The sequence below is a fragment of the Onychomys torridus genome, chromosome 2 (assembly GCF_903995425.1).
Source record: "Onychomys torridus chromosome 2, mOncTor1.1, whole genome shotgun sequence".
In the NCBI taxonomy this organism is placed as follows: Eukaryota; Metazoa; Chordata; class Mammalia; order Rodentia; family Cricetidae; genus Onychomys; species Onychomys torridus.
In genome coordinates, this window is record NC_050444.1 from 160,742,792 (window position 1) to 160,761,120 (window position 18,329).

General features: G+C 43.5%; 1 protein-coding gene across 2 annotated transcripts in view; it reads right to left on the reverse strand.

Moving 5' to 3' along the window:
- Positions 1-18,329, reverse strand: part of Ube4b (ubiquitination factor E4B) — a 120,380-nt gene that overhangs the window by 76,663 nt on the left and 25,388 nt on the right. For both annotated transcript variants that reach the window (XM_036177538.1, XM_036177539.1), the window contains exon 2: positions 6,221-6,407. In XM_036177538.1, coding sequence (XP_036033431.1) covers positions 6,221-6,407 — 187 coding nt within the window. The remainder of the gene's footprint in view (positions 1-6,220; positions 6,408-18,329) is intronic.

The window sequence follows — 18,329 nt, forward strand, 5'->3', positions numbered from 1 at the left end:
CTGTTCAGTGAAAAACTTAAGAGACTTCTGGGAATGGTGGACAGAAACTTTAAGGCCCATGGTGATGGGGGAGAGGCGGAGTATCAAAGCCTCCAAAGAGGCTTTCCCAGGCATTGGTTATATTTCCATATCCATCTGAAGTATTTTGTCCATCTTCTTCCTAATTTTAGAAGGAAATGTATAGTACAGAGATAAATTCTCTTCAGGAGAGATAGTGAGCAGACTTGCTGGCTTCAGGGAAAGAAGGACTTGCCTCAAACTCACTTCTTACTTAGCTTCTCACACTCCAACAAAACCAATGCTCTCCTCTGTCCCCCATATAACTGGTGGCTTTTACAGAGTGCTCCCTAGGAATATGGTAGCATGGGGTTTGGGACAAGCGGATAACGACATGACAAAGGGCTGGAGAGGCACTGCTCCTGTAGAGATCTTGGTCTAGTTCCCAGCACCCACGTCAGGAAGCTAACAACCATGTGTGACTCCAGCGCCCTCTTCTGGCCTCTGTGGGCACCTGCACACATGTGCACATATTCACACACATAAATACAGTATTTAAAATAAAATAAACCTAGACAGCTGTGGTGGCACCACCACACTTTCAATCCCAGCACTCAGGAGACTGAGGCAGAAGGATCTCCAGACCACCATGGTCTACACTTTAAGTTCTAGGCTAGCCAGGACTACACAGTGAAACCCATTCTCAATCAACCAAATCTTAAATAAACAAACAAACAAACAAATAGCAGAGAGAGAAAGGGAGGAAGCAAGGGCATGAACACTTGTTGACCGTCACAGCAAGCAAACTAAACTTCTGGAGTTTTCCTGTTTTGATGTGTTGTGTCTGAGGTGCTGGAATTTGGAACGCAGGGTTTACACGATGCCAGGCAAGTGCTCTCTCTATCCCACAGACCTACAGATTCAGCTCTAATGGGAAAAAACATTCTGAATTACACATCTCCCTTTCACAGTTGACAGGCAATAAATCTACCCTCTGGCTCTATGCTAGCTTTCAGGTTGGCAGGAAATAAATACAAGCCATCACTTCCACATGACAACTTCCCTTTATTTCTAAGATGGTCTACATAGTCCAGGTTGGCTTTGAACTCATGATCCTCCTGCCTCAGCCTCTTACAATTTTCATTTTTATTTTTAAAATTTTATTCACCTGTGTGTGTGTATGGGGTGAATGTTTGTGAGTATATGTGTGAAATAGGGAACAGGGGGAGGAGTATGAGAGGGGTGTGTGTGTCAGCATAGGTATATATGTATGAGGGTGAGATGTTTTTCTCCTTCTATGGGGCGGTCCAAGGACTGAATTTGGGTTACCAGGCTTGTGGACACATGCTTTAATAAGCTGAGCCATCTTGCCAGCCCATAGCTTTTCTTTCTTTCTTTCTTTCCTTTTTTCTTTTCTTTTCTTTTTTTTTTTTTTTCTTTTTTCTTTTTTTTCTTTTCGAGATAAGGTTTCTCTGTGTAGCCCTGGCTGTCCTGGAACTCACTCTGTAGATCAGGCTGGCCTTGAACTATTTTTTTTTAAGACTTATTTATTTATTATGCGCCAGGTCTCATTACAGATGGTAGTGAGCCACCATGTGGTTGCTGGGAATTGAACTCAGAACCTCTAGGAAGAGCAGATGGTGCTCTTCACCCTGAGCCATCTCTCCAGCCCTGGCCTTGAACTCACAGAGATCCGCCTGCCTCTGCTTTCCAAGTGCTGGGACTAAAGGCGTGCACCACCAAACAGCTTTTGCTTTTTATTTTCAACTTATTTATTTAAGACAGAGATTCACTATGTAGCCTTGGCTGGCCTGGAACTCACTACGTAGATCAAGCTGGCCTTGAATTGTTAGAGATCTACCTGGCCCTGCTTTCCAAGTGCCGGGATTAAAGGCGTGTGCCATCATACCTGACAATTCCTCATTTTTAAAATCTTTTATTTTGCCAGGCGGTGGTGGCGCACGCCTTTAATCCTGGCACTCGGGAGGCAGAGCCAGGCGGATCTCCGTGAGTTCAAGGCCAACCTGGGCTACCACGTGAGCTCCAGAAAAGGCGCAAAGCTACACAGAGAAACCCTGTCTCGAAAAACCAAAGGAAAAAAAAATCTTTTATTTTATTTAAATATCTTTCATTTATTTACATACCAACTTCAGTTTCCCCTTCCCTCCTCTTCTCCCAGCTCCTCCCCCCACCCAACTCTTCATTTTAAAAATGACAACTGTCATAATTTTTGGAAATTTCTTTAAGCTCCATAAGCCCCTGTTCTGACCATTTTCTCTGTGATTCATTCACTAATTCACTCCATCTTAAATCCTATACCAGGCTCTGGTGATATCACTGGGGACATAGGAATGAATAAAATGGGCAAAAGGTCCTGACCCACAGAGCACCCACGCCATCAGGGGAGGCAGACACACAGGGCACACAGCCAGATGTGGTCACATGCATGTGGAAAGCCAGTAGTAAGGAGGTAAAAGCATGCAGAGCCCAAGATTGAGGCCAGCCTGGGTTACACAGCAAGACTACGTCTCAAAATTCAAACAAGAAAACTCAAGATATGCATGTAGCATGGAAGCAGTACTAGTGGACAGGAGTTGTGCCTACATTAGAATGCAGCTGCAATTTCAACAGCGGCCAAAGACACTGTCCCTGAGAGAGGGACATTAAAACCAGTTTGCCTGCCTGGTCCGGGTTTTATTTCTTCTTTCTAAAAATCATCTTCATTTATTTATGAGTGGGATTGGCAGCTACTGGGTGTGTGTGTGTGTGTGTGTGTGTGTGTGTGTTAGGTCAAAAGACAACTTGCCAAGGTTGGCTCTCTCCTGCCACCGTGCAGGTCCAGAGGACTAAGTTCAGGCTTTCAGGCTTGGCAGCAAGCAACTTTACTTGCTGAACTGTCTTGCCAGCCTTGATTTTGGTTTTCTATGAGTTTGGGACTGATGTGCAGCAAGTATAGGCCTGGGGTAAGATATGAGGAAATATCAAACCTTGATTGTATTATTATTGTGGGAAGAGAGGCTCCTACACATCACAGCATGTGTAGGGAGGTCAAAGGATCACCCTGTGGAGTCAGTCCTTTCCTTCCAGTTTTATATGGGTTCTGAAGTTTGATCTCTGGTCATCAAGTCTGCTTAGCAAGCACACTTACCTGCTAAGCCATCTCACCACCCCCTAAACTTGGTGTTAAAGGGCTGGGAACAGCTAAGAAAATGCATGCCATGTCTGCTTGAAAACCTGGGTTCAGATCTCCAGCACCCACATAAAGCTGGGCACAGCAGTGTACAGCTGCAATCCCAGTGCTGAGGAGACGGAGCCAGGGGGACCTCGGGGGCTTTCTCAGGCAGTTTGGCCAAATTGGCATGCTCTGGGTTCAGTAAGAGACTGCCTCATAAAATAAGGTGGGACACCCGACATCCATTTCTGGCATGAACAGGGAACAGGCATGTGCTTATATGCCGCACACACACAAACATACACTTTTAATATTCTAAGTACGAGACGCTGACTAGACATGAAAGTAGAAGTCAAGTGGGTCACAAGAGTCTCAAAGCTCAAGATGCAGGTCTGAGCTGGAAATGTAAAAGCTAAGGAGGATCAAAATGGAAAAAATAATTAAAGCCAGGAACCTTACTGAAATCAGTAAGAGAATAAACATAGATAAAGAGACCAAGCCTTTGGCCAGTAAACCCTAGCATCCTGCCCTGCGGACATTAAGGGCACGAAAAGGAATCCTACAAGAAACTGGCAAAGAACAGAGAGGGTGGGAACCAGGACAAGACAGAGTTCCAGAGACTGAAAGGTGTTTCAAAGGGGAGAGGGGAAGCCACCGAGTGAGGCTGACTGACAGACAGGCTCAGCAGAGCTCCCAGCCCACGCTCATCCAGGTCAGCACAGGGTGCAAAGGCACAAGACAGAAGACCAGGAACTTGTTCCAGAAGGCTTGCTGCAAAGAGATGGGTGGGCGCCGCAGGGAATGGGATGAAGGGAGTTCCATTTCACCAGAGTCACCGAGGAGAAGCACCAGCACTCGGCCACACACTTGCAATGTCTTGGCACAGCTAACAAAAGTTCTCCTGGGGTTAACAAGCAAAACAAAAAACTCCCAAGACTGGAGGGAAAGGGAGCTCCGAGAAGCGAGGCTTTGCATGGTGAGAGGGGACAGTACCAGCAGTGCAGGCACTGATGGGGCAGCGCAGTGTGTCCTAACGAGAACTGGGCACGTCACAGGTAGCCAGATGGAAGCGATGACAAAGTGTATACAGGCTCCTTCTGCATGTGTGTTTTCTCCACACACTGAGTGTGCATGGAGAACAAGGTAGTGCACACTTGGCAGCAGAGTGGGAAAGTGAACAGGGAAACATGGTAGAGCTGCCTAGGTGTATTGAGTCACTTGAATTTCTGACCACAGACTTTAGATGAGATAGACAGACCACATGACTGTATGAGCTCCTCCCCAGCCTTGCTCCAGGGCAGGAGACAGACAGCAGGTGAGGAATGGCTGTAACCAGAACTGGGATGCAACCAAGAAAGAAAACCGAATTCTAGAACTGCAGGGAAGGACCAGTCATAGCAAAGAAACAGTAAAGCTATGAACACATTTCCCAAAGAAAAGACAAACTGACTCCTGGGATCCGGAATGCTCATCAGAAACTGCCACAGCTGCTCAAATCATGTGCTCAGACAGGTGTTCTTTACCACCAATTGAGGCTTTGGTCTGAATTTTTGTTATCACTAAAAGAATGAGGGAAAAGCCTACACGGAGGTTTAATGACTTGAGGCAACAGAAACTGCAGACGCTCTCAGCTGTCAAAAGAAAGGATGTCTGTCTGGATGGCTGTGGCAGACAGAGTACATCAGATCACTCTAAAGGACATACATGGCTCTCACGGCACCTTTGCACCTATAACTATAAAAATGATGATCATGAGATTACCATGTTGGATAGAAAAGTCATGTGGGAGAAATACTTTCAGGTACACACGTGAGCGGACACCATCATTTCCTAAGAAAGACAACCCTGAACATCGCCCACCAGCTCACTGATTTTAAAGAAAGGAACTTTCACCAGAGTCAAGCAGTTCCCAAGGAGACAGCTACAAATATTACCTGGGGCCTCACACGTGCTGGCACATGCCATCCACAGCACTCCTGCTATCCAGTGTAATTCAGAGAAAGAGTTCTGTGCCAACACAGCACAAAGAAAAGACAAGAGGGTCACCAGTCGACCATTATTTCAATCTTGCATTTGCAGATTGTTTTGCTTGTTGTATGGGGGTGTGTGTGTGCATGTGTGAACGCACATGAGTCAACGTTGATGGTGGAGTCAGGTGGTGGTGGCACAAGCCTTTAATCCTAGCACTCAGGAGACAGAGGCAAGCAGATCTCTTGTGAGTTCAAGGCCAGCCTGGTCTACAGAGTGAAACCCAGGACAGCCAGGGCTAAACAGAGAAATCTTGTCTCAAAAAGAACCCAAAGTAAGTGTCTTCCTCTTTTTTTTTTTTTTGAGCTGAGGATCGAACCCAGGGCCTTACGCTTGCTAGGCAAGTGCTCTACCACTGAGCTAAATCGCCAACTTTGTTTTGTTTTGGTTTTTTTCAAGACAGGGTTTCTCTGTGTAGCTTTGTGCCTTTCCTGGATCTCGCTCTGTAGATCAGGCTAACCTCGAACTCACAGAGATCCTGTCTCCTGAGTGCTGGGATTAAAGGTGTGCGCCACCACCACCCGTTCTTATTTTTTTTTGAGACCGAGCCTCCCACTAGACCTGGAATTCACCTACTGGCTAGACTGGCTGGCCGTGAGTCCTAAAAATCCCTGTGTCTACCTACACAGTGTTAGGGTTATGGGTGCAGAGGACCAGAATGTGGATCCTCACACTTGTGCAGGAAGCACTTTACCCCCTAAGCTCTCGCCCCAGCCCCTACAGTACTTTAAGGATGGGAGAGCACTCTGTGGTAGAGCACATGCTTTTAGAGAGACAGAATGGGGGTGGGAGAGAGAAGCACCAACCAAATTCTCAAACCAAACTCAGTCTTGGCCAGCTCCTACAGAGTAGACCTGAGCCTGCTGGAGGAGGGGGTGGGTCTGCAAAAGTCTTCCCTCGTCACTATCAAAAAGAACAGAAACAATGAACCATGCTGCAGTGACCTTTAGGCCACTGATTGCTTTAATTTGTGTGGTGACATCAGAAGTACAACCTGCTTCCAGGTCAGAGGCTGAGGCTCACCTGCTGCACCTATGGGGGAGGTAGCTGGGGTCATGTTGTGGACATTGAGACCAAGACTCTGGGAGGGGCCTGGGGCTGGCGCAGGCAGCGGAGGTCCCGGAGGGCTCTCCCTCTGGGGAGAGGTGAGCGGGGTGGCTGGTTGGGAGGTCTGTCCACCAGCAAGCCGTGCTAGGCGCCTCCTTCGAATCTGCAAAAGAGAGAAGGAGAGGACATTCTGTAACGGAAAGCAAAACATGACTACCTACAAGAGCAACCACGTTCAGGTACACTACCACCAACCCCTCCCGAGCTGAGCAGCCCAGCGGTCTCAGAAGAGAACACGCTGAGAAAAGTAGTAAGACTGAACCAGTATCAGGTGTGGTTTGGTTCTACCTGTGTGCACACGCACATGAGCCTGACCTTGAGAAGTCTCCTAGTATAGATAACCTGGGTCTCTGCTGTTCCCACAGCATAGCGGATGCTAGCTGCCCTTCCATCCTCAGGGTATCTGTTAGGTCTCAGCCACCCCACTCCTCTATCCCCTACTCCCCATCCCTATATATCCAGAAGTGAGCTCAAGCCTGGACTACAGGATTGCTGGTGGCTAGATAAAAGCCAGCATTCCTCAGGAGCTTGGGAAATGGGTTTTCTATCCCAAAAAGGAGTCCCTGCCCCCAGCTACTCAGCCTCTGTGTATTCTGTACAATCTGTCTCTCCCACACTCTCTTGCTGCTCTGGCTGTGCTTGGTCTCTTGCTGTATCTCCCATCCCCCACTCCCGGCCGTGTCTAGACTGCTTTCTTCTCTCTGCTCGGGACTCCTCCAAATGCCCCGGACATTTTCTCTCTTTTACCCACAATAAACATCGTGGTCATATAGGTAGTTTCCTTACCATACCCCTCACGACATTTTCTTCTCCCTGCCTTCCATCTCACCACAGAAGCACTGAGAATAAAAGCACACACTACTACGCCTGGCTTTCTGTGGGTTCTGGGGACCCCAAATCTGGTCCTCAAGCTTGGGCAGCAAGGGCTTTACTCACTGAGCCACGTCCACAACCGTGAATTAGTATTCTTAGAAGCTACTTACTACCTTACTTTTAAAAAACTGTACTTTGCCTTACCAAGGATACTCTATCTCCTTGACTGATGCTGAAATTTCCAATACGCCCACTACCCAATACATCAAACCCTGGTATTTTCACAAAATGGCATCATGTAATAACTGTATATAGGTAAGATTTAGATAGGAGCTAGAGACATGGCTCAGCAGTTAACGGCACTTTGTTCTTGCAGAGGACAAAGGTTTGATTCCCAGCATCCACATGGTGGCTCCCAAGCATTTATTTGTAATTCCAGTTCCAGAGAACCTTATGCCCCCTTCTGGCCTCTGTAGAAACCAAGCACACATGTGGTGTACATGCATATATGCAGAGACTAGACTCTCATACACAAAATAAAAGTAAATCTAAAAAATTAAAATATTAATTTCATCCAACTGGACAAAGGAACAAAAGGTACAGTAAGACACAAATTTTATTATATGCTTTCAAGAGCAAAATATTTAGGCTGGTTTTTGTTTTTCATGTAATCAAAAAAATATATAGTCTGCCATCCTTCTCTGAATACTCCAAGTGTATTGGAGTGACTGAGAATACAGAGAGAATCACAGAAATGTTTCCTGTTTCACTCATTAACTCACAACTAGTTGATAAGTTCACAATACCCACCACCACCACCGGTTTGGCCGATGTTCAGTTCCACAGGCATGACAAGTGCTGGGTGTGAGCAGGCATCACAGAAACAAGCCAGGACTACTGAGCAAGGATCTGTCCACAACCATAGCAAAACACAAAACACAGTATTTGAGATACCTCAGCACATACATGAGAGTTACGACTGACATCTCTGGGTGTGAACACACAAGTCTGTGTCTGTGCTATCACAATGGGAGTCAGCGGCTTGTGTAAAAGCACTCGACACTAAAGCAGGACAAACCATTCTCCTACAAACTGGGGAGGGGTTGTCAATCACATGTGATCACAACACCTCCAAAATCAAAAGTAGCTAGTGGAAGCAACCATCACAGCTTATTACTTTATGGACATCCTTGGTTTATTCTGAGCCAGTCTACAGTAGCCAAGGCTGGCCCTAAACTCACTGTGAAGCCAAGGAAGTCCATGCACTTGTGATCTCTCTGCCTCTCCTTTCAGGCTGCTGGGATCACATGCCTACAACAACACTCCTGCTTTGTGCCACATTAGGGATTGAGCTGGCAGCTTTGGGTATGGTAGTAGGCAAGCACTCTACCAACTGAGCTGTATGCACCCAGTCCCAAAAGCTATTCTGATGGAAGGTGGGGAATAACAGAGGTTGACCAGAGTGGGTTTAAGAAGGTGGGTGGGGTGTGGAGACAGGAAGTACAAATTCTTGCTATAAGAAAGAACAGATCAATGGCACAGGCTAGCAGGCATGGGGAGCAAAACACAGGCGAGGCTCTTGGTTTGTTTTTAAAGACAAGGAAGACGGGGTGGAGCTGCATCCTGATGGGAAAGCAGTGAAGGGAGAGGGGCAGCACCTGCACCAGGTCCTCAGCTCACCTGAGGAGCGGCTCTCCTGAGCAGGGGCCCTGCACGCACAGGGCTCTACACAGCTATGAGAAGGAGGGTCGGAGATGGGGCTGCAGAAGGAAGATGGTGGTGAAACGCCCTTCCGACCCCGTATCTTCTTGGTGAAACAGAAGCAGGGGCATCAGCTGGGAACTGAGCATGGAAAGAGGAACAAGGATGTGCTAAGGAGAAGTAGAATCATGATGGCATTAAGTCAGCAGGTGAGCACCTGAGATCAGCGTCATGAATCAAGATGAAACCAATGAGGTCACCCAACATGGCTGCAGACCTATCTCCAGCCACAGAGCTTCACAGACGCAGTGTGTACTGAAATACAGACTCAACCAGGTGACGCCAGACAAGGAGGCTGCTCAGAGAGGGGTGAACAAGTGAGCTGGGGGGACGGTGGTTCATGAAGTCCACTGATGAAGGACAGAAGGACAGTTGGCTGTAGGCCCCAGCAGTACTGCATGTGAGATTTCTTAAGTATCATCAGGGATTCATGAGGAAAGCCAGGTGCTGGAACCACCACAGCTAAGTGGGGTAGCCTGCGAATCTGGGCAGCACATGTCACTTTCCTGTTTCACCATCTTCTCAGCCAGAAAAACAGGGATAATGAACCAACCAGGCCAGTGTGTGACTGAGCAAGGTGGTACTGTTGTCCCTCAGTGTGCATTACAACAGTTCTGGGATTCCCCGTGTCCCACATAAAATCTTCATGGAAGTGCTGTGATACTGGCACAAAACTGACACACACCACTTAATAGTATCTATCTCCAGGCTGACAATGCAAAGCACAATGTAAATGTTAGTAAAATAGTTGCTATACCATATTATTAAAACAAAAAGTACAAAAATGATATTAATGCTAAGTACAGACAAAATCTACATGCAGAGAAAAGTATACTTAGAACTACACACTCAGGTGGTATCAGCAGGATTGTGAGCTCAAGACTAGCCTAGACTACACAGCGAGCATCTATCTCAACCAACACTTGGTAGGCAAAGGAAAGAAGATCTCTATGAGTTCAAGGCCAGTCTGCTTTACATAGTGAGCTGCGGGCCAGCCAAAGCTACACAGTGAAACTTTATGTCTCAAAAAATTAACTGAAATAAAATAATATAAATGAATCAAAACCAACAATAACAGAAAGAAATTCAGGAGAAGATAAATTAACCATATTTCATTGCTGCACTCAAATCCATAGAGTAATCGAATGTTGGGAGATATTCAATAACACTGTGAACCCCAAATTTGCATTTCTGTTAATTAAATAAAATTAACCTTGGGTCAAGAGGCCAAGTTAGCAACTAGTTGACAGAAAGTAATCATAGAGCATCAGAGGGCATCTGGAAGAGATAGAAAGACACACTGGAAGTAGGAGGGAGGGATCTGGAGTGATAAGGGTTTGTTTGTTTGTCTGGCAGAGCAGAAGGATGTTCTATTGTGGAGATGCCAGCAAGGAGAGGTTAGTGAGTTGCTACACAACCTCTAAGAGCTAACAGGTTTTCACCCCAGCTTTTGAATCTCGAGGCTTATTTAAATAGAATAACAGAGATTGAGTTAAAAGCTACCTTTAGTGGCTGCGGCAGGCCTGCGGGAACAGAATTCCCACCAGGCTGCAGCCTGAGGGGCCAGGCCACTGCCAAAGAAGCAGACCAATAACTGCAAAATCACAATTGCTGGCTGAACCAACAGTAAATTGAGGAGCAGCCACTGTGCCAAAGATAAAACATTTGGCGCCTAATATGGGGCACAACAACATGGACAAGAGAAGTCACTACAGCTGGCTCTGCTGCAGTTGCTGCATGGGCCTCTCCCAAAGAGCACTGAGAACAGTTGGATGCCACTTGCCAGGCACTCCAGAAAGCAGGCTCATGCTTGGAAATTGTGGGAGGGGCTTAAGTTCACTACTAACACAACAGACAAACTGAGAAGTCAGCAGATTTGGTGAAATACCTAGGAAGTCCTTTAAGAGAGAGTTAAATAATATTAAAAAGAAAAACCTTTCCCACATTAAGAATGGGAGCCGGGCGGTGGTGGCACACACCTTTAATCCCAGCACTCAGGAGGCAGAGGCAGGTGGATCTCTGTGAGCTCAACGCCAGCCTGGGCTACCAAGTAAGTTCCAGGAAAGGCACAAAGCTACACAGGAAACTCTGCCCCCTCCCAAAAAAAAAGAACGGGAGCCTCACAATGCAGGGTGCTAGGCCTCTGTACACTGCCATATAGATGGTTTGAAAATGGAAAATTTAAAGGAAGGGAAATGACTTACCTGGGATTGATATAATGTCAATTGTAATTACTGTCAGTTTGGTAATTAGTATTTTATCCTTAAATGTGTAGTTTGATAACTGTCCCAAATATGATAATTTGACTGATAAGATACAAAACTTAGAAAGACTTACTATTGATAATATACAAGCATTAGAAAGACTTACCAATGAAAATAAGAAACATTTGATAAGATACAAACCTTAGAAATACTTACTAACGAAAATAAGAAAAATATGACTGATAAGATATAAGCCTTAAAAAGAGCTATTATTGATAAGATAGAAGCTTTTGAAAGACCTACTAATGAAAGTAAGAAAAATACTCAGACACAGATAAAGGAATTTAGAGCAGAACCTACAGTACCACTGCATGATGAAACTGAAGAGGAGCGGACCAAAGTTATTAGAAACAAACCTTAATTTATTCAGTTACAAGAACAGCTATCAGATGATAGGCATCCCAAGGCTATGCAGAAGCTAATTGGAATCCTGTTGAAAATGTTATATTTGAAGAGATTTAAGGAAGCAATAGTTCATATGGTATGCATTCACCTTTTGTGAAGATGTTAAATTCATAGGCAACTCAAAAATGGAAAAATTTTAGTTACAGCCATATTGGAAGCTGGTCCTCAGTTACAAGGGAAAACATGGTGGAGAGAAAAAGTTAAGAGTCAAAAAACAATAAAGGAGGGCTAGAGGTAATGAAATTTCCCAAGACCAGCTTCTCTGTGAGGACCAGTATGCTGAATTGCAAAGACAATCTATATTTGATGATCACATCTTGGTTCTATGCCATACAGCAGCTTTGAATGCTTGGGGGAGGGTTGAAAATCAGGAAAGAAGTCTGAGTCATTTACTAAAATTATACAAGGCCCAAAAGAAGACCTCATTGACTGTTTTCCAAAGATTGACTTTAGCTGTAAATAGATCCAGAAGTCTGACAAATATTAACTGAATCTTTGGCTTCTGAAAATGCTAATTCAGAATACAAAAGGGTGATTAGGTCTTTAAAGGCAAGATCAGCACCCATAGATGAATGGTTCCAAAATACAGCTGATATTGGATATAATGATTCTTTGACAGGAGAAATGATTTCTAAAAATTTTAAGAAAAATCAAAAAGTCAGATGTTTTAATTGTGGTAAACAAGGTCATCTGAAAAGGGATTGTAAGCAAGGCATTCCTAGAAACAATGTTTTTTCTAGAGGTAATCCAAACAGAAGGCCCAGGCCTTCTGGAATATGCAGAAGGTGTGGCAAAGACTGGCATTGGACTGCTGAATGCAGATCAACATGGGACACAGCAAGGTAACCCTTTGCCATGAAGAAAGGCCTTAGGGGGCCTCTCCTAGGCCCCAATGTCTAGTTTGGTTCAATCACTCCCTGCTAGCATTGGGGAAACCCCTCAACAGAGCAATTAAAAGACTTAATAATGCCTGTTGTTAAAAAACCATACTGCTCTGGATGACAGAACAACATCAGAAGATAAAATTTCAAGAGAGAGAGACCATAAAGCAAGTATTTTGGCATACTCCTATGAATGATCAAAGACCAAAGCTAAAAATACAAATGAATGGCATTGAAATTGAGGATCTGGTAGATACAGGTGCAGATGTGACAAATATTTCACCAAAATTTTGGCATCAAGATTGTCCTCCTAGGGAAGTAAACCTTCAGCTTCTAGGGATTGGAACCTTATCTCAGGTAAAACAAAGTGCAAGATTGGTCAAGTGTATAGGGCCAGATGGATAGATTAAAAAAATTAAAACTATATGTGGCTAACATAGCAAAGAATTTATGAGGATGTGATTTTTTTTTTCAGCAATGGAAACACAGATTATCATTCCTCCAATCTCAGAAACACACCCTAGGGGTTGGGGATTTAGCTCAGTTGTAGAGTGCTTGCCTAGCAAGCGCAAGGCCCTGGGTTCAATCCTCAGCTCAAAAAAAAAAAAAAGAGAAACAAACCCTAAACTAACGTATGCTTGATCATGAGAAAAATATTAAGAACAGTCACCTAGTGTTCAGGTTGTACATGATCAGGGCATAACAGCTGTTGATCTTTCAAAGGTACTAGTAGTCATACCTTTAAAATGGTTAACTGATGTTGGGCGGTCGTGGCGCACGCCTTTAACCCCAGCACTTGGGAGGCAGAGCCAGGTGGATCTCTGTGAGTTCGAGGCCAGCCTGGGCTACCACGTGAATTCCAGGAAAAAGGCGCAAAGCTACACAGAGAAACCCTGTCTTGAAAAACCAAAAAAGGTTAACTGACAAACCTCTGGGTAGAACAATAGCCTTTGATATAAAAAAAATTACAGGCATTATAACAGCTGGTACAAGAGCAGCTAAATGCTCAACATATTGAAGAATCGATCAGTCCTTGGAATTCTCCTGTATTTGTCATTAAAAAGAAATCTAGAAAATGGAGACTGTTAACAGATTTAAGAACCATAAAGGTGATTCAGCCAATGGCTCTTTACAGCCTGGAATTCCCTTGCCTTCTTTATTACCAAAGGGATGGTCTACTATTGTGATTGATTTAAAAGACTACTTTTTTACTATACCTTTACAAGAACAGGATAAAATTTGCCTTCACAATGCCTACTTATAATAATTCCCAGCCCGTTAAAATGTACAATTGGAATGTTCTTCCACAAGAAATGTTAAACAGCCCTACCTTATGTCACTATTTTGTACAACAGCCATTAGAACTAATTCTTAAACAGTTTCCTCGATCTATAATTTACAATTACACAGATGATTCTTACTGGCTGATTCACACACAGATCTTTTAGATGCTTGATGAAGTGAAAATAATTTTGCCTTCTTCAAGATTACAAATTGCTCCTAAAAAAAACAAACAAAGAGGAGATTCTATTCCAAGAAAACTATCAGCTGAAGCTGAGACAGAATTTGCTCAGGTAGAAAAGAAATTACAGGATGTACATGTGGATCACTTAGATCCAGAGCTTAGTTGGTTATTTTACCAAGAGTATTTTGGTTATTTTACCTTTTATACATTCTCCTACAGAAATTCTAATGCAGAGAGAAGATAATATCTTAGAATGGATATTTTTACCACACAGAGTAAGAAAATTAAAAACCTATGTAGAAAGGTTTCTGAATTGATTTTGAAAAGAAAATTAAGAAATTGAGACTTTGTCAATTAGCAGGAATAAGCCCAGCAAAAATTGTGATACGTTTTAGCAATGCTGAAATTGCCTCATTATGGGAAGAAAATGAACACTGGCAAAGAGCTTGCAGTAATTTCTTAGGAGATTAGCAATATATATCCCAAAAGCAAGAGACCTCAGTTTATAAAAAGAACTAACTGTATTCTCCTTCGTATAATAAAGGGAACCCCAATTTCTGAAGTGCCTACATTCAATCATATATATCTATCAGGAAAAGCAGGTTATAACTCAGGAAAAGTAAGTTAAGTGGCTCAAAGCCCTTATGATTCAATTCAGAAATCAGAATTACATGTTATTCTCATGGTATTATTATATTTTCTAGGACCTCTTAATATAGTTGCTGATTCTCAACATGCAGAAAGAGCTGTTTTATATATTGAAACTGCTGAACTTATTCCAGATGATTCAGAATTAACTTTGCTATTTATTCAACTACAAGTAATCAGAAATAGAAATCATCCTTTGTATATAACACATATGGGTCTACCAGGCCCTTTAGCACAAAATAATGATAAAATCGATCAGCTATTCATAGGAAATGTGTTAGAAGCCTCAGAATTTCATAAAAAATACCATGTTAACAGCAAAGGTTTGAAAAAAGGTTCTTCCAACACCTCACAACAAGCCAAAGAAATTATAAGGAAATGTCCTACTTGTTCTTTATATAATCAAACTCCATTACCTGCAGGAAGTAACCCCAAAGGTACTCAAAGAAATGAGAGATGAGAGAAGGTTAGCTAGTTGTGTTCAACCTCTCTCAGCTAGCAGCTTTCACTCCAGTCTTTGAATACTGAGTCTTATTTATAAATAAGATGACATAGATTTAGTTAAAGCTACCTTTAGTGACTGTGGCAGAGCCCGTGCCTTTGAGAATTCCCACCAGGCTGCAGCCTGTGTGGCCAGGCTGCTGCCAAAGAAGCAGGCCAGTCAACTGCAAAATCGAAATTGCTGGCTGAAATAGCAGTAGACTAAGGTGGAGCCACTGTGTTGAAGATAAAACAACAATCGAATGAGCCAGTACTCTGCACACCAGCATGGGTGATGCTTACATATGGTATCAAACAAAAGAAGCCAGACATCAGAACAAAGGCAGAGACTGTATGGTTCTAGATATATAATGTTTACAGACTAGAAAAACTAAGCTATAATATTTGTTAAGGTGATGATTACTCCTGGTAAGATGGGCTGAGGACAGGGAGAGGTAAAAGTGAGCTTCAGGCCAGGATGAAGGGGCTTAAAAAAAAATCCAAACCAAAAACCTGGCTGGCTGGCCTCACACCTATAATCTCAACATTCACTTAGTGGAGGCAGAGGCTAGGAAGTTGCTCAGTCAATCAGGGCACTTGCCACCAAGTCTGACAACTCAAGTCCCACCCTGGGACACACACTGTATAAGAAAAGATGCAATTCCTTCAAGTTGTCCCCGGACTGCCATGTGGATATTGTGGCATGCACATGCTACCCCTTAAACCTAAAAATAGATAAACAAGTGTTTAAAAAAGAAAAAAAAAAAAGCCGATACAAGAACACTGAGATTCTAAGGCTAGCCTGGGCTGTATAGTGAGACCTGAACACCATCTCAAAAATAGACAACACAACACAAGCTAACTGCTAACTAAGAGGTACTTCCACTTCATAAAGATGCCCTGTGGTATACACTTATAATTAGGAGTAATGAGATCATGAACATTTGTGTTGTTATCTTTATAAATTCCATGTTAAAATATAGTCTTCTGTATGTTTCAAATAGGATATAATTTTAAAAAATCTTTCAAGGTGTCACTAGAGAAATAGCTCAGCAGTGACGAGTACTGGCTGCTCTTCCAGAGGACCCAGGTTTGGTTTCCAGCACCCACACGGTAGCAGCTTACAACCATCTGTAACTCCAGTTCCAAGAGACCTGGCCTTCTTCTGGCTTCTTTTGGAGTACATGTGGTGCATAGACATACATGCATCCATATACATAATACACACACTAAATAAATTAATAAACAAACATATTAAAACTGAAAAACTTTCATGACCCACTAGAAAGGCTACTGGTTGAAAGTTTATGGTTTTCAGTTGAATATAAACTAAAATATGTTCTATAAATACTGCATCTACTGTCTGATACTGAAATTTGCATCATTTAAATTTTTAAAAAATGTGTTCATAAGGGCTGGAGAGATGGCTCAGCGGTTAAGAGCATTGGCTGCTCTTCCAGAGGTCCTGAGTTCAATTCCCAGCAACCACATGGTGGCTCACAACCATCTACAATGGGATCTGATGCCCTCTTCTGGCACAGGCTGTACATGCAGATAGAGCACTCATATATAAAATAAACCTTAAAAAATTATTTTTAAAAATGTGTTCAGAAACTGGACACAGTGACACAGGCCTGTAATCTGAGCCACTAGAGAGGCAAAGGCAGGATTGCAAGTTCAAGGCTAGCCTAGGCTACATAGCAGGACCAAGACCAGCCTGAGTAACTTAGACCCATCTCAAAATAAAATATAAAAGGGCAGAGATATAGCTTAGTGTCCTGACCCTGTACCGACCCCTCCACCCTCTGGTTAAAAGACATGCTTAATTCAAATTCAAACTTTACTACTGACTCTAAGTGGGCCCAAGGGAAGTCACTCAACCTCTGTGCTTCAGTCCAGTAGCTGCATGATGAAGGTAAAGAGAGCTGTAAGAAAACCAGCTCTCCCTGCCCTCCCTGGCATCTGCCCTACAATGTCCCTCAGTCACGGTCTCTTCTACTCCCACGGCTTTCCTGGAGTCTTGTGGCATTGGAGCTGGGCCATCGCATGGGCTCACCAGGGCTACTCCCTCAGGCCCAAAATGTTAAGGTCAGGGACTTTTCTCAGCTTTTTCCCTTTTGTGAATCTCCAGTCGTACATAGTACTTGAACCATACATAGTAGGTATGCTCTAAATATTTGCTGGGTGCATGAAATAAATAAAAAATACTAGAAAATAAATACACTATACAGAAGACTAACTTTCTTAGCTAATATTATCACTACATTTTGAGTGAGGAGGGTTTCATTATGTTGTCCAAGCTAGTCTTCAATTTATGGACTCAAGCAATCCTCCTGCCTTAGCCTCGTTACAGTCTGGGTCTAAAAGCAAGCCACACTGTACCTAACATTATTTTTTAAAGAGCATACTTGTTTGATTGTTTTTTTAAATCACCTTCAAATTTCAAGCTGGTAGGAGGCAGAGCTAGGTGGATCTCTGTGAGTTAGAGGCCAGCCTGGTCTACAGAGAGAGAGATTGAGGACAGGCACCAAAACTACACAGAGAAACCCTGTCTCAAAAAAAAAAAAAAAAAAAAAAAAAATTTCAACTGGAGACCAAGCTTAGCCTGAGAGGTAAAATCAAGATGCTCTCTCTCTCAGTGACCTAAGAAAGAAATGCCCTGACTCACTGGAGGGAGCTTCCCAAGAGAGACTTCAGCTGTGCTAACCCCCTGCCTGAGTCCCTCCACTTGGCTAACCTGCAGCGAAGGGTAGGGAAGGAGGAGGAAGTCAAGACCCTTGACACATTGTGAGCTGTTCAGAAACAGAAGCCAGTCCACAAAGGACATGAGGGAACAGATGCTGTGACAACTGTCCTGTCCACTCTCAGCCTTTTGAAATTTATACAAAATAATATTGTTTTTTCTCCCCCCCCCACCCCCCGGAGCTGAGGATCGAACCCAGGGCCTTGTGCTTGCTAGGCAAGCACTCTACCACTGAGCTAAATCCCCAACCCCACAAAATAATATTTTCATTGTGACATTTTTATACATATCATTGCATTTTGCTCAGAACACCCCCCAATCTTCTACCCTTCTTTTTTAAAAAACTTCTTTTAAGGTTTATTAATTTTTTTCTATGTGCATGAGTGAGTGCTTTGTCCAAATGTATGTATGTCTATGCAGCATGCATGTGCCAGGTGCCCATGGATGTTAGAAGAAGGAGTTGGATCCTTTGGGACTGAAGTCACAGGTGGTTGTTAGCCATCACATGGGTGCTGGGATTTGAACCCAGGTCCTCTGGAAAAGCAGCCTGTTTTCCTAACTTCAG